Raw genomic sequence first — 17835 nt, 5'->3', positions numbered from 1 at the left:
GTGGAAAGTGGCAAGAGTGAGTGAGAGGATAGGAGAGACAGACAGCCTACATATGAGGCATTCAAAGGAGGAGTAGGATTGAGTGGGGATAATGGTGTGGAGATGATAGAGCCACTCTGCCACCAGACCAGGAAGGACAGGGATTGGACAGGATCTTTTAGCCCCTGTGAACAAGAGTGTCAAAAGCAGTGGCAGAGCTGGCCTTGAACCACGCCTCAGTGAGGGCAAGAACATCAATGGCAAGGTCTTCAAGAGGAGACAGATGTCAGAGGAATGTCTGACAGCAGAGCGAGAATTGAGTGTAGCTAAGTGAAGCTGGTTGCCCATTTTAAATGTTTACCATGGGGGGCTCAGGGGCAGGGTGCCACCACTGGTGGGTGGGGTATGGGAGATGGGAGAAGGTGGGGTGGCAGGAGAGGGGAGAAGTTGAAAAGAGACAGAAGACATCTGTCAAGAAGGAGGAGGTTGGACTGAGAGTCCTGGGCCATCATAGTGCCATTGCAATAGACATTGATGATTCACCTGGAAGATGCAAAGTGAGCCAAGAGCACTTCCCATCTGTTACTACCAACATTAATGGGTGAGGCAGAAAAAGAAGAGAGGACATAAACCATGTGGGGAGTCCATAAGTCAGGTTAAGGAACAGCAAAGAGAATGTCAGTGATTGTCTGGAGGAAGCATTGATAGGTGTCAGCAATGGGCAGACCAGGGTTGGAGATTAGGAGTGCCTTCTTAAGTTTCTTCCATCAAAACTTCGAAAGAGAGCGAGGATATTTGATGGAGAAGCAGTTAGAATAGATAGGAGAGATGGAAAGCACACCATGGGGGCAAAGAAGCAGGGGGTGGGGGGTAGGAGGACAACAGGGGAGGGAGAGGGAGAAGGACAGAGAAGCACAGTACACGATAGAATTCACCAGATGGCCTAGCAGATATGAGGTGTAAAACAGTCAGTGGCATTCGGAGTAAGAGGGAGCCCAAATTCAAAAATCATCTAGCACACAATGTAGTTTAAATACACCTAGATCTGAAATCAAAATACATGTAAAACACACCTAGACTTGATGTCAAAAATACATGTAAAACCCACCTATATTTGAGAGTCAAAAATACATGTAAAACACACCTTGATTAGAGAGTCAAAGATACATGTAAGACAAACCTAGATTTTAAGTCAAAAATACATGTAAAACACACCTAGACTTTAGAGTCACAAATGCATGTACAACACACCTAGATTTGAAGTCAAAAATATGTGTAGAACCCACATGGATTTGAGAGCGAACAGTATATGTAAAACACACCAAGAATCATCAAGTGTACAAGTGAAGAAAGCTCACATGAGAAATATAGTCCAATACAGTCATGAGTAAGGCCAGCATACTCAAATGCAACGAGTATCAGTTTACTGTTTGCTCTGAGTCACAAGCTAGGCAGTTGGTGTGGACACAGCATACACTGGAACATGAAGCAGAGAGATGTGCACAGGTTTGAAAAATCCCAGGAAGTAGTGGGAGTGGAATCCGAGAGGCACGGAGCAGAAGCCAAGTGCAGGGAACATTAGAGCTGAATAGACAGCAGTATATGAGTAGATCAGGGAGCCCAAAAAGTAAGGTGGTCAGCGCTCACAGGAGAAAACAGAAAAAGTGCAGGCAGTCAGCTCCGGCGAAGAAGGTAGAGGCCACATTAGAGGGAATCCACATGTGACAAGGGAGTAGAGTGCTTACCAGCTGGCAGGATCTGGCGGGACAGCTACGAAGGGGACCCATCTGGGCCCTCCCAGGCCTGAACAGGGCCAAACAGGAAGACCATGGGCCTTAGAAAGATGGCCTTGTGATAGGGGCCGGCTAGCCTCCTGTCAGCTCCTCTGGTTGGTCTTGAAGAGGTAGGCCAGCCAATCAAGAAGGCCGGGCGGACTCAGGCTTCCCACAATGAAGAATAGCCAAAATAAAGAAACGGCAGTGTTTTTTTTCGAAAGATCAGCATGGCAGTCGATCTGGAGGGGCGATTCAGAAATGAAACCATGCTGCGGTTTGCAAATGCATTTAAAGAGCACTGTGGATGCTCCCTCGTGCATCCACAACCCAAGTGCGAAGTGAGAACAATTTTCAGGAGATGATTTTCAGTCGATGCCAGCAAGATTAAAAGAGGTCTCAGTGTGCTCTACAATATGCATATACCTCACAGTAATCCAAGCAGCTGGTATGATGTTGCTGCACGCGCCTTGCTGCTCCAGTTAAAAGAGTAAGGGCTCTCTTCTCAAACTACCTGCTTTCTTGGTAGGGAAAAACGTTGTGATCAGAATGGGAAGAATGTATGTAGGAAGCAGAGTATTAAGACCCTGGTTTCTAATGAACATAATTCTCCCTTAAATCCAAACCAATCATTAACCTCTCCTAAATCCTTCCCCAAAAGTATGTTAACTAAAAGGAGTGAATTCATAAATACAGAGGACTGTATCTGTTATAGAAAATGAAATCAGGACATTGGGGACTTCAAATCTCACAATGCCCAAAGTACTGGGACGAGGAAGAGGGACTTGGAGGCACTAAATTGCGATGTGCAGCCTAGTGGTTCTAAGAACCCACACCTGAACGGGACCTTTGAATATATGCGGCCCCCTCAGGTTCAAGCCATTAGAACTAGAAGGTGAAGAAGCAGCAGGAGTTGTGAACCCCAGTTGCAGCAGCAGAGAAGTGAAGTCGCCGGAGTGCTGGAAGCGGAGACCAGTCCTAAAAGGGTCTTCAAAGGGGAAACTCGGCACTGCAGAGGTTGCATAGCAGGAAGCGGTAGACTGACAAGCTGTCCCAGGAGAGAGAGAGAGACTCTCTTAGTTGTATGCCTGATTCCGGTGGCTGGCGTGCACCAGAGTGTAGGAGGAGCAAGTCAGGCTCCTTTCCTACGTGGCGTGGACCTCAGTAATGTGACCGACGCTGTCAAGATTTCAGAAATCCACAGAAGAAGCAGCGACATTGGTTCATGCGGACACGTGTTGAGAAACCAGTGATTTTACCTGTGTTAGGAATCCCCAGAATGCTCCGTAGTCAAATGCTGACCCCTAGCAACAATTTTGAATACCAAACTAATGTAAGAAGGTTATGTGGGAACTACAATCGCTTTAAAGAAAAGCAATTTTACAGCCATTTCTGCCAACATGAAAAGGGGGCCATATTACAGCAAGACAAAACCCCACATTGCCAAAGTCAAGAGGGGGCAACATCAAAGTAGACTAATAACCACCATTGCCAAAGTCAAGAGGGAGCAATACGTTGGCACACATATAGCCCTCATTGGCAATATAATAAGAGAGTAATATTGCAGAGAGACTCTAACCTTTATTCCGAGAGTGAGGAAGAGGCAACAATTAAAGCACCCACCAACAAGCATTGCCTAAGCCAAAGAAAGGCAAGTGTGATAAAGAGACATTATAAGCAGTTGTTTGATGTGAAAGTGAGGGAGAAAGGATGGCAGGAGGGAAACCTTCCTTGTAAGAGGTATCATGGTGGAGAGGAACAGAACCTCCAATGCCCGGGGCAAATACATCAGTGGAATGAACAGCACCAATAGGTATTTTGGCTTCAGACAAGGAATTATGAATTCTAAATGTTTTTGAAGGTCAAACACGTTTATGAATGTGTGAAGCAAGCCATACCACAGTACTTGTAATAGTATTAGGGGTTTTTCGTCCTGGCAGGGGAGTACACCAGGTCAGGGATTGTTTGTGATAATCCTGGCAGGTTAGTGGATCAGGAAGAAGACATTGAAGTACTGCATTGTGGTCGAAGGTAGTCAAGGAAAGGAAGTGACAAGACCACTATTGTGTTTGATGAATTGAGGAAAAAAAACATCCTGAGAAAAGCATTTTTGTGAATCAAGAAGAACTGTTGAACTGTCTGTTTTCCAATACGGAGAAGCTGTGGCATAGGAGACACATACAATCTAGGGGGAAAGGGGACACCTTGGGGACTTTGCATGGTAAGATAACATGATCCATCAGGCCAGGCCAGCAGCCAGACAGTCCATGTTGTGCGCCCTGCTGTGTGCTGACCTACTGCTATACAGGTTGCTACGTGCATCTCCATCCCATTACATAGTAACCGGGTTGAGGAAGTTGTCTCGGGTCTCCCCCTGCCTGTAGAAACCACGATTCCCTAGGGAAAGTTTTGGCGGGCAGTGCCTGCTCCCTGACGGCAGATGGAGCGGGTAAAATATGGCCCTGTGTGTTACGTGCCTGTAAATGGGCCGTGAACTAATGCCACATAATGGTTGCCATTGCTTCTTCCCAAGGGTGTCAGAGTACTGTGCAAGTGGTTGTGTTGGCCCAAAAAGAAACAAAAGTGGTTCTAATGGGCCCGTATGTTACACCTGTGCAGTGTTGCCATGGCAACTGGGAGCGCTGGGATTCTGCAACAAGAGGAGCCTGCGTATGACAGCATGACTAGGGCAATCCAACAGCATTCGACCAGAGAGCATGGCACAGTAAAGAGTAGGTTGAGCTGCCCACCCACCTTGAATGGTGCATGTAAAGTGAGAGGCAGCGGCAGTGGGACAAGGAAGAAGAATAGAGTCATTTGGATTAAATGCAGGCAGTGTGAAATGGCTTGAGGGGGAATTGTGCCAGTAACAGCGCAGAGATCATATAGCCCAAGAGCTTGGTGATGGGAAAGAGAACAGTTCAGGCAGAGTGTGAGAGAAGGAGTAGGGGAGAGAATGAGAGCTGTATGCAAGGATTGAAGAGGAGTTGGGAGCCAGGATTATGTAATTGGAGGGGACAAACAGAATAAACAGTCACAGAGGGAATGGAACTAACATTGGAGAAAGCTGTCCATGAGAGGATAATTCTGGGCAACAAACAGCTAATAATGCCCAGAATTCCACAACTCTGATTGGGAGGGCCACCGTAAACATTCTCGAAAGGGTCCTAAAATATATTTGTACCTATGCTGATTCAACTCTATGTTCTAGCTCATATTTCCGTTTGTATTTCTCGCCTGAGGCAGAAAGGGGTGGTATAATAAAGCATGACTAGCCAATGTGTCCCAACCAGTAATGGCCTACCACCTGAGTAAAGGTGCAAATGCAGTGAGGGCTTTTGTCAGGTGCTGCACTGAGCTCTTTATTGCCATTATGACCTTTCAATGCATGCTTTATCACCACTATCACCCAATTTGTCTGTGGCAAAAAGATGCAAGCTGGAAGTGCAAACTTGTTTTTCAAAAACAAATACAACTACAAAGAGGTGGCTATCTTGGAGACTGTAATGGAAGCTTTATAAATATCCCCTTTCTGTTTCAATGGCAGTCACAGTGCTTGAGTTAATGTGGGTCAGGAGCAAGGGTGGAGTAAGCAAGCAGACATATGCATTTTGATTCTTTTAGCTCCATTAATTACAGATCTAGAAGGAAATGGAAAAACAGGGGAAAGCAGGGGAGATGTACAGCGAGCAAATGCTGTTAGCCAACTAAGAAAGTGGGCTGGTTACAAGGAATAAAGCCCAAGTCCAAGCACACTCTTTGGCTGTAGCATCTATTGATAGTGCTAATGAATGATAACACATGAGTCTGCAGGTGAATGAATGTATTCATTGGACAGGAATACATATTTCTCATGGATGTGTGTGAGAAACCAAGCACTGTGAGGGCTTCCAAAACCAAGTAATGGGAGATCAGAGGGATAACCCCCCACCACCCTTAGATTACATTTGTTTTAACTAAAAGAGAACAATTGTGCATTTTATGGCAGAGGTTTTTTGAAACAATAAAATTGGTTGTGTGAGGTATCACATGAACACAATACAAAAATTGGATGCTAGTTTACCAACAGTACACAAGAGTATTGTTCATTGCATTTCCGAATCCTTCTGCACACAATGTATCCCAGTATTCAGCTAGTGCCAAAAGACATTTTCAATCTCCATGTTTCAATATACGCCAGTATTCCAAAAATAAGAACACACTCATGTCGGTATTGCCCATAATGCCAATAATGACACTGTAAGAAGAAAAGTTCACGCTGGCCGGACTCATATATGGCAGTATTCCCACATATGTTAGTACTCCCATGTAAGAATACTTATGATGGATTGGCTCTTATTAGATAAGGGCAATCCCCTTATCTAATACAACTCAAATTGCCTTTTCACATAATACCTCAATGCTGCCATGTAACAAGATAAAACAGTGGCAATGCTGTCTATGGCAATAGTGGCCAGTATCTCCATGGAAGAACCCTTATGATGCCTTTGCTAATAATGGCAGTAATATTACCATGCCTTTATAAATATGTCCATGCAGGTTATGCCACTCACATTGTCTTTGCCAAAAATGCCAGTATTATTGTCCTGACACATGAAGAAAATATGCCCATGCTGCCACTGTAAACATGTCCATGCAGGTTGTGTAATATTTACCCATATAAGAACACTCATGTTGGCTTTGCCCATAATGCCAGTAACATTGCAATGACACCGCATAAAACATGCCCATGCAGGCTGTGTCAACACAGATAAGTACCTACATGTAAGCACACTCATGTTGGCTTGGCCCATAATGCCAGCCATATTGCCAGGCTATAGTATACAAATATGTTCATGCAAGCTATGGCAACATAGGCGATAACACCCTTAAGAACAGTCATGCTGCCATTTCCCATAATGCCAATAATATTGCCATGTCACATAAAAAATCAATGCTTGTCCACGTTTATCAATCACCACCCTCTCGCAAAGTGTCCATGCACCACCTCCTTCCATCACAGCCCGCAACCCCCATCTCTTTTCATCATATCACAAACACAACATCCCCACGCAGACTGAATCTCACTCAAGAATTCATAATCACACAAGCTCACACACAAACACTGTAACACAAACTCACACTTAAACAAACACATATGCTCACATCCAAGCCCGTACTGGCATATAGGGCAATAGGCCCATGCCCGAACCAAAAATACAAAATGCTGGTGTAGGCAGGTTGTTGGTCAAAATGGGTCTTTTTTTTGGCCAATTTGGGCCAGTAGATGAGTTTATTCACTCTGCAGCTAGTAGTTTTGACAAGTGTTGCTGAATAAATATTCTGTAAAATGCACAATTTGCATCACACGTTATCAAAAATCTCCTCCTTGGTTAATATTCAAACCATTTCACAAAAGGAATGGATATCCATTTGCAACTGTGGGTCACTTTTTCATTGGTGCCCGAGATAATTTTATGGCCCAGTTCGACCCTGCTCACATCGCTCATTCATACACCATTATAGCACTTGCACACAAACAGTATAGCTTTCTCTCTCACAGAGACAGGTACACACACATTTGCCTTGGTACTTACCTTCAGGCCGCAGTAGCAATTGCTTCATCAAAGGGCTTTGATTATGCATGCACTGTACACACAAGTGAGGGGTCAGGTGCCTCCCTTCAGTCCTCCATACTCTGAATCAGACTGGGGGGGTCAGCAGGGGAAGGGCAAGAGGTGGGTGAAGACATTTGTTTTCAGCCATGGACAGGATTTCCAGTGGCCATTCTGGGAAACATGTGTGGTGCGAGCAAAAGTACTTTTGTTCTGCAGACAGTATGCAGAACTTGTATTTTTGCACGCTGACAGCTGCAGCCTGTAGACATATTTTTACATGCTGCAGGATACAACTGCAGACAGTGAAGAGACGCAGTGCACTGCACTGTGCACGCCTACTCTTACATATTCTGGGGGGGATAAATGCCATTATATCCCCCCACTAAATATTGTGGGGGGATTTGTCCCCCCTATCCTCCCCATGTTCTACGCCCATGCAGAGAAGTACTATTGCATGGTTGATTACCAGTTTGAAAATTAAGACTTTTCTTTTCATTTTGTGAAAACTTTCAAGTGCCAAGTAAAAGACTTTTGGAGCAAGAAGAATTTTATGAATAGAACTTGGCTATTCAAAAGGGGAACTTTCTTGTTTGAAACATTGATTGAAAATCCTGCTTTTGAACCTGGGGAAGGGGATCTGACAGCGACATCATTTCACCAAAATGCCAGGGCTTGCTAAAGTGACATCACATGACTTTTGACCTCTGATGACATCACAGGAAGTGATTTCATTTGACCCCACCCCCAATGGGAAGTGATGGCACACGACCTTCAGATGCGTCTAACACCTGTGTTTCCAGGTGCTCTCATTTCAGACAGATATAAGAACCAAGGCACAGAGGGAGGCATGATTTGTCCATGATCACACATTTGGGGAATGTCATTTTCCAGCTTCGACGTGGGGCCTACATGTAAAACATACATAATGCAGTACTTGTGACACGGTAACCGAAATCTCTAATGCAGACGACAGCTAGTGTATAAATCTCTATATATCAATGATCACAGAAGTACTAGTTGTCTGTGGCATTGATGTGTTAAACAAGCCAAAAAAGCACTGACCTGGGGTGGCCTATGCTGTCTGCTTACCCAGGAGGAAAATGCTGCATGCGCAAGGCCTGAAAATTAATTTATTGACCAGGAATTAGTATTAACAAAGTTCCCTGGTTATAAATGTATCTATGAGCCAGCTACCACTACAATAGAAGAAACCTACTGTGCAGGTGTAAGCTGAGGCCATCTGTCTCCAGTTGCATTTATCTTTAAGTTATGTGACAAGCAATCACATGTTTTCCCTCAAAACCCAGAGCCGAACATAACACCTTCATGTCCTAGCCTTTGATACATGACTCTTCTTCAAACTTTTTTAACGGGGTGAGGTGTGGGGAGGGGGGTGCACTTCCCTCAAGAGTGGGGCTCAATGCATCTACGATTTTCAGAGCTCTATTTCCGAGGGGCGTTATTCACTGAACCCCCCATCCCAGACCGGCCATGAATGATGCTTCCACAAAGCGCTTTCCCGGAAGGAATTTTTGTGGGGAGGGGTGGGTCAATCCATGGCTCTCTCACTTCTGAGACCCTGTGTTCAGCACTTATTTTCTTTAACAGTGTTGCACCAGAACAGGGTCCTGGTCGAGTTTGAGGCCCCTCTCAACCATTCACATCACAGTTGAATGCGTTCAAGGTGAGCAAAGCCCAATCAGTGGTGTAGCACACAATGTGGGGGCCCTCCCCCCCTCCCCAAGCACCTTAACGAAGCACAGGGCACGCCACACCCCAGGCCGGCCCAGCCCACAACATGTGTGCAGTGTCCATAAAGATTATGCCACTGCATGGGGCATGCACTACTCCAAGTGAAAGAAGTAAATAGGTTTTTTAATCAAATCTTAAATGTTTCACCTAGAGTAGAAAGTAGGGGCGGTGCCTGGTCCCCAAATATAGCATCCACCAGTGTTGGTTGGTGAGGTGTTTTATTGGAGAGTTTAAAAAATGTCCTACAAGTATGCAATTGCGACAGAGCCATGGGGGCAAAACTAACGAAAAGGGGTTTGGAGGTTTGGGGGGATTCTTTCCCCTCCCATGAAAAAATGTTTTGAATCAAGGGTTAAAATTGTGCATTACACAGCACACTTTCTGTGAAAATGTGGGTGAAAGGCCAGACAGTTTGCAATCAGTTTTGTAAGGTGTAGGGTATTCATGAACAAAGTACAGAAGATGCAAGTCACCGAAAGTGAACAAGCATATTTACCAATGTATTGTCATGCCAGTCCCTTCAGTATATACCGGTATAAAAAACATTTTCATGCTGGCTGTGCCCATACATTTCCACGCTTGCTCCACCAACATATGCTAGTATCCCCATATAACAACATACACATGTACACTTTGAGATGTTTTTTTATAGTATCATTACTGGCAGTAGGTACAAAACTGGCCCTGCCAATATATGCTAGTACTCCGTTGTAAGAAAATGCTCCCATTGGTTTGGCCATTAAAAGTGACATCTCATCATAGGTGCTCAGTTAATAAAAGTCATGCTACAGTAAGAAATATACAGGCCGCTATGCCAAAATGTCAGTATAGCGGGGTAATACTACTTATCCTGCTTGCTGTATCAAAGATGCTGAGTAATAAATGTCATGCCACAATAAGCAATTTCTAGACTGGCTGTACCAAAATGCCAGTCTAGCCAGGTATTGACACACATGAACTTTGCTTTGCCCGAAAATACCAGTGAAATATGCAATGTCAATAAAGTATGTGTCAAAAATGCTCTAGTGATACCCAGTCTCCCAGGACCTTGCAAACACTCACACGCAGGCATCCCCTTTCACCTGCCCATACATCTCACCTCACATTCTTCACAATGCATTTACCACACAGGCATGCACCCACCCACCCAGAACATTCACACACACAATCACATTCATGCCCATTCACCCACCAGTCACTCACCCATATACCTTCTCTCCCAAACACTCACACTGGCACCTAACCACCCAGAACATCTGAACACACACACACACACACACACATTCCTATTCACTCACCCACCATTCACTCACCCAGAAATCTCTCACATCCACGTGCACTGCATTCTTCACAGAGGAATGGACCCACCCAACCAGAACATTCAAACACACTCTATCACACTCATACTCATTCACCCAACAGTCACTCACTCATACACCTTCTCTTACATCCACTCTCACTGCATTCTCCACACAGGCACACACCCACGCAGAAAATTCCAACACACACACTATCACATTTCTTCTCATTCACCCACCACTCACTGACCCATAGCACATACATACATCTGACACTCACTTCACACATGCAAAATACACATCAATTCTTTTTTATAAAGGCCTTCTTACCTGTTTTTCCAGCTCCAAGCCACCCTCGGCTCCACCGTGCCACTCACAAACAGGAATCAGGAAGCTGGGAGAGCTTTCAGGTTCCTGTATATGATCCACGAGGAAGCCAGAGGAGAAGGGGTTGAAGATAAACGTGGCATGTGCCACGTCCACATGTCATGGTCACCTCCAACCCCTACTGAGGGCTTCATTCTTGCGTTGCAAGCACTGGCCCAGCCTTCACCCTAATGGTTGAGGACTGGATTGGGCACCCCCCAGACCTGGTGTGGTGCACCCCCACACAGCAAGGGCCGCAGGGGCATCTACTACTTCAGTGTCCAGAAGCTTGAAAAACATTTTTCTTTTAAATACAGGGGTAGTGAGGGAGACTGCAGGGGTAGCAAGGGAGACACCAGGGGTCATGCTGGCGACCCCACTCGACCACCAAATGACTGGGATCCCTGGGATCTCACACAGTCTACAAGGATCCAAGTTCTTGTTGAATATAATTGGTATTTCTGTTAAACCTGAATTGCCATATTGCGCCTTTATGAGTTTCATGTATGTAAATGTGTGAGGGACAGATTCCTCTTATTAGATTGGTTCTTTTAGTCTTGCTTTGATAGGCAGGGAAATCTTAGGTTAGGCATAGTGAGGCGTTTGTCACACCTTTTTGAGTTAATAAAATGGCTACTAGTCAAAAACATTTACCAAGTTGCCCGCCTCGCATTTCTGACCCCTCACAAAATGCACATGCAGTCACGGGCCAGGGGACCCCTCAGCCCTTTTCATGCATCCCTTTGGGCTCTGTTCTTTAATAATAAACTTTGACACTTTATTATTATTTATTTGTATTTGTATATCGCTAGAGAAAAGCCCCATAGGCATAGAAGCGCTTGACAAGGCAGATAAAAAAGAACAAACAACTACAATAGAGCCAGTAACAATGTCAGGGTTTCAGAGTTTAAGAGAGTCAGTGAAACAGAGCTGTTTTCAGTCCACATTTAAAACTAGCAGAAGGCACAAATTGTTGGAGCTGAGCACCCTCCGGGCTGGTACACGGGAGAGACTTCTCAACAGATATCTGGGACTGCTGCCATATAGATATTTGTGTGTAATACAAAGTAGCCAAAAAGAAATTCTACTAGCCATAGGCAACCAATGCAAAGCCCTCCTGGCCGCTAACACATGACCCCTTCTGCGCAGGCCCTCCACTGCTCGCATTGCATTGTTCTGCACATGCATTCAGGTGATTTTACCTTTGTCGATGACCTTAAAAAGGCTGGAGCAATAGTGCAAGCTGGCCCTAATAATGGCACGAGCAATGGTGCCACAGTTAGTGGTGTTAAGAAAAGGTCTCAATTGCACAAGCGATTTAAGATAATACGAAGTGGCAGAGACCAGAATATTCACGTGTGCTTTAATATTTAATTATTGATCTAAAATTGCATCCAAGGTCTTAACTTTTGGAAGTGTGTCAAAGGCACAGCCTGCTACCATAATGTCCAAAACTCAGGACTCAGCTTTAGCAGTTGGGCTGCCGTGCCCATTATCATAAACTCAGTCTTAGTGTCAGTTCGAGCTAATCCATTGTCCACCCTGCAGGTCTGTATGAGACTGTATATGGAATTAATGGTAACAGTGCCTTTACTGTAATCTCCTTCAAGAAGAATAAGACACTGTGTTTCATTGGCGTAATTTCTATAAATCGCGCCGTTGGCATCCAGCAGTACAAAAAGAGGCTTGGTGAAAATGTTATATAGCATTGGGGCACACAAAAGCCCTGTGGGACTTCACAAGTCACCAAGCATTCATCCGCCATTACATCACTGTATAAGACTTTAGCTTTACTGTCCGCCAGGAAGGATTTAATCCAGTTGGCCGCTGCTGGAGGAAAGTAGGCGGATTGCAACAACCTACATATTAACATCGTATGGCCTCCCCAAGTCGAATGTGATGGACAAATCCAAAAGCATAAGGAGTGCTTTACCACCTTTCTCGAGAATATCCAAGATGCTAGCCTTAGATCCAATAGAGCAGACGCAGTGCTATGAGCACTCTGAAATCCCAATTGTCTCTGACCAAATATGTGGTATTTCTGCAGAAATTCCTGTATCTGTATTTAAGCAACCGAATCCATGATTTCTAATAGGAACGGGACATTGGTAATAGGTCGATAATTTAGAGGTACGTTAGGGTCAAGAGAGGGTTTTTTCAGCAGCCTGCTTGATAGAGGGTGGTACGAAGTATTCCTGAAAAGATGCATTAACACATTTCATAATCAAGGGTAACAACTGAGTCGCACACGACTTAACCACCAAAGCAGGACAGATATGCCGCTTACAATTGGTGGATTTTAATTGGTGTAGTATCACTCAGACTTCAATCTCTGTGACCATCCTAAACTCAAGTGTTATGCGGATTAGGAATTTGTAGATTAACACAAAACCTACATACTGCGCTACATTTGGTCACAATGTCCTCCTGGATTTTTATTGTTTTATTAGTCAGAGGGCTTTGTATGAAGATAGTTGAGACACAGGTCTTCCAACTCTGAGAATTCTAAAGAGCCCTCTGGAGTTGGACTGCAATGGTATACCAGCTGTTTTGCGTTTCTGAATGTCTGACTTTTTTTACTTGCGATGCTGATATAATTATAATTGGTTATTTATAATCCTATACCCAGAGGTTTCTAAGCGGATGGACCGGGGATTGAACCCGTGTTGCTCCGCATTCTCTTGCTTCCAAGCTATCCGAGGATTGTACGATTGTACCAAGGAGACAAAGGCATGATGAGCATCAGAATTCCCTAAAAGGAACGTTGTATTCCTTCAATAACGCTATTAATAATAGTTTGTGGCCAGCACAACGTAAGACTTCAGCCACAAACATGTCTTTAATGCCAACGCACGTGTAAGGGAATAGTTGCCATGGCAGCAACAGAGAGCGCACGTGGTGGTTGCCAAGCATGTGCAAGGTCAATCGCAGTGCATTTTGTTGTGTGTAATAATAAACTTTGCCCGTGTTCACCAAAGCGTACAGGCACTTTTTGATGACATTACTTGATGGTAATTTTCTGCTTGCACATGCATGCGTCCCATAGACGGATTCGGCTAGTTTCGGGCAGTGTGCCTGCCACATACCTTCCACAATACCATTCTAGATGAGTGAAATTCTATTTTTGCACCACTTCTGCTTAATTTCAGAACTTTTGTTGAATTCGTAAAAATACAACATACATGTTTTTATTGTAAAAATCCCTATAATCTGGAGGTTTGAAGTATAACCCTCTTGCGTGTGTATGTTCACGGTAATTATGTGGGTGAGGTGTGAAGTGCTAAGTTGTAAACATGAAACCATTGAAGGTGTGCTTCAAGCTAGTGTCCTTTTTTAATCAGGTAACCAAGGAAAAGAAGAACACCATTCCACATTCTGACATACTGGATGCCATTGCTTACTTCGACTCTGTGATTGCTGATTTGGATGAGAAGCGCATGAGAGTCCCGGCGACGGACCACACCAACGCGGATGTTGACTTTGATGGTAAGAACCTTTAATGCATACTTCAATACACGTGAAGCAACTGATAGCATTAAGGTACTCAGGCATTCGGCTAGGTCAGTGGAGTAAGGGCTTGATGCTGAGATCTGTGGCCCCGGTATGGCCTGACATGGTATCCGAGCTTGGAGTGCCTAGAATCCCAAGCTATCATGCAGATGTCCAAAGAGGCCAGAACCATGCCTGGGTTTGACTATGGTCTTATGTAGAAGGGGTGCGGCCTAGCATCAGGGCCAGCCTTAACTCTGGTAATGCCCGGGGCAAGTCAACAAGCTTTGGTGCCACCACCGTCTCCCTCGGCACCCCCGACCCGGGTCCCTGCGGAGGCGGTGGGGGGAGGGGTTTCCAAATGTTTTGTTGCTGTATTTAATGAAGTGCTTAACTCCCCACTCCCATGCAGGAGCTGGGAGTTAAACACTGGTGCTCCTGCTGCACCTTCATCCACCACGCCAGCTCAGGGGGGCCCTTGAAAGACCCCCTGAGCCTGCATGGCAGGTGGGCTAATGTGGTGGCCCAGCCGGTCGCCTGGGCGGCCCTGCCCTAAGGCCAGCCCTGCCTAGAATTTTGGGCTGGACTGCTCCTTTTGGGGAGGGGGATCAAGCCTGATTTGCATAGTAATTTTCTCCTTCTGTGATAGCAGAGCTGGCTAATAAACAATGTCCTGGAAGGCCTCATGAAGCAATCGCTTGTGGTTACGGCTAATTCTAAAGTGTTCAATCCACAGCTAACATGTTTGGATGTCCGCAGCACTGACTCAGCTGATGACTACTAAAGAAAGAGGCACATCAATATCTAAGTATTAACGGCTATAGCAGGAAGCCACAACAACTGAGCTCCAGATATAAATGGGTGCTATCCCGAGGAATCAATAGTGGGTAACATATCCAAATGAAAGCCGCAGAATGCACTTCGAAGGTGAGTGACTATCTGCCAAAAAAACGTGCAACCTGTTCACCCTTGAATACTTATTGGGGGGCAGCACTCAGGTGATCCATGACACCAAATCGGACTGTCTGAAATTTAAACCAGTGTTCTACCCAATGTCATGAAACCAAGAAGAAACATCTTAGCTAGAAAGAAGCCAGCTGTCATTTTATTTTGCCAGAGCACAATACTATATTTTAAAACCACAATGAAAAAGAACTGTTGTGTCTTGGTACAGACACTCAAACAGTAAATTGTTTGAGCAGTTTCTGCATTAATTACTTGTGCATTCATCAGCATCATGCAAAGGTGTGGTGTGCCAGCTTTCAAAAGATCAAATAGTACTTGAGAATGAGCCCTTCACCAGAGGAAAACTAGCAACATTTGGCCTAGGGGGCAATATCACTTTTATGGCCCCTAGCGCAATGGCAAAAGCTCACAGTGCAGTGGCCCCAACATCCAGAACAAGTAAACTCAATACCAACCTCTCGCCCGCCCGCACATTCTCAAGGATATATAGTAGACATTATTGACATTTCTTTCCTTCTATGCAACATAGTTTTCAGTTATGTTTGTGATTTCTTAGAGATCCGACCCCTGGTATTTCTCACACTTACCAAACATAGTCAAAATGTTTCACGAGAATGTTATAATTGGTGAAATGGGAAAGCTGTGATTTGAGTCCAGTTTTCAATGTGTTACAGTTTGTAATTTGGCAGCAGGCTACATCTCCTCCCATCCAATCTCATCTTTAGTTTTAGAACACTGAAAAGAAGTGGTGAAGCTGGAGAATTCATTGGTAGAGCAGGGTCATTGATGAACGAGGTGGCCTGAGTTTTCTCTCAGCGCAAAACATGAGCTGGCATGGCAAAAGACCCATACCTGTCGTCCTGCCTTCCCAGACCACAACACAAACCCACCCCCACAACGGTCTTCCCCTACTTGTCCTCTGCCTCAACAGTATGCTTAACATGAATTGCTAAAATTATAATTATTCATAGAGTACCAGTATAGAGTGTAAACCGATATAAGTGAGGCTTTCTATACAGATAAGGAAAATAAGACACAGTGATGAAAGCTGATTTGCTCAGGCTTGCATACTGTATGACGTGTAGAAGATGGGGATTTGAGCTTTGTCTTCCTGGATCCACAGCTTCCAATTCAGAGAGCAGGAGAGACATCGGGCCTCATTACACGGATGGCGGTAAGGATTTACCGGTACCGGTAAAATACCGGTACCGGTAAATCCTTACCGCCTTACTACGAGGTCCCTTTGCGGGTTGGGGGATTTAACGCCTGCTTTTTGCAGGCGTTAAAAACCAACCCGCAAAGGGACCCAGGGAGCTAATTACGGTACCGCAATTTCCGGTACCGCAATTAGCGCCTTCCCCATTCCCATTATGTCCTATGGGGCAAAAATGGGAATGGGGAAGGGCAATGGTGGAAGGGGGAATTACCGCCCAGCCAACCTTGGAATGGGGCGGTAATTCCCCTTTCCGCCAAAGGCGGTGCCGGTATTTTACCGGCATGAACCATGGCGCTAATAACGCCATGGTTCTCTGCCATCCGTGTAATGAGGCGATCATCTTACCCTGTTCCATCTTCAATATTAACCTCTTTTCTGCAAAGTAGTTATTCAATTACTAACCTAGTGCACTGTTAAAAACATCTGGTTTTCAAAGCACCAATGTATCTACAATGGGAAAGTGTATTAATTGTCTGTATCTTGAGGCAAGCGCATATGAGAAACAGACTAAGATTATAATTATAATGAAAACTAACTATGAATAAAAACAATTGTGTGTACTTTCAAAGAACGAAGTCACATGATAAAGCAACGTGAAAAAATATAAGAGAAGCAGTAATTGAAACATATGTTCATAAAGAAAGCATACATTGCTTAGAAGAAAAGGGGTGGGGGTCAAGCCAGTCCCACAATTGGGAGCAGTGGCATTCAGGTTAGACATAGATCTCAGCAACAGTCAACATGCTGACCTACCTTTCGAGATGTGTACCTCTATATAATTCCACCTATTTTCTTTACCCTTCATCCTCCGGTGTGCTTCTTTTTCACCACATTCTCAATGCCCTTGTTTCTTAAAATTAACTTTCAGAGCTCTGTTCCTCTTTTGCCCGATCCTTTAATTCTTACCTCAGTTCACTTCCCTTATCTTGCATGCACCCCTGCCCTTGGCCACATTGCTCAGTCACCAATTCCTTGCCATTCACACCCTTTAACTGCCCATCAAACCAAGCCTATACCTTGACCGTCACCACCTTTCATTGCCCTGGCTCACAGGTAGACAGTAGACCACCTTTATTGGCCAGTCAGCCTCTGCTAGACACGACAAGAAGCCGGGGGCTTGCTGCTAACTGTGGTTTTGGGTCTGCATCTGCACAATACAGAGTGAAAGACGGTGAGGGGACATGGCTTCTTTTGTTCACCTAAGTTGCACTTTCTGGGAAAATTGGCTGCATATTTCAATTTACGGAAGCAGAGAGAACCACAAGGGGAATACGCTGTGTACCTAGTGCTGCAGAGGGAGCAAGCGTGGTGTATTATATTTATGTGTGCTTTAAAATAAAGTGGCATGTGTGTGTTTCAGTTTTTGTGTCTGGGGTGATGTGTTTGAGTGTATTTGTGAC

At 44.8% G+C, this 17835-nt stretch overlaps 1 protein-coding gene across 1 annotated transcript in view; it reads left to right on the top strand.

The window, feature by feature from the left end:
- The window catches only part of C7QH13orf42 (chromosome 7q C13orf42 homolog), a 333157-nt gene that overhangs the window by 234627 nt on the left and 80695 nt on the right, over positions 1-17835 (top strand). The window contains exon 4 of the mRNA XM_069640348.1: positions 14106-14250. Coding sequence (XP_069496449.1) covers positions 14106-14250 — 145 coding nt within the window. The remainder of the gene's footprint in view (positions 1-14105; positions 14251-17835) is intronic.

Source organism: Ambystoma mexicanum, chromosome 7q, assembly GCF_040938575.1.
Source record: "Ambystoma mexicanum isolate Mex_15411 chromosome 7q, UKY_AmexF1_1, whole genome shotgun sequence".
NCBI classification, from domain to species: Eukaryota; Metazoa; Chordata; class Amphibia; order Caudata; family Ambystomatidae; genus Ambystoma; species Ambystoma mexicanum.
The sequence above is the reverse complement of the archived record's forward strand: the minus strand, read 5'-3'. Positions and strand labels throughout refer to the sequence as shown.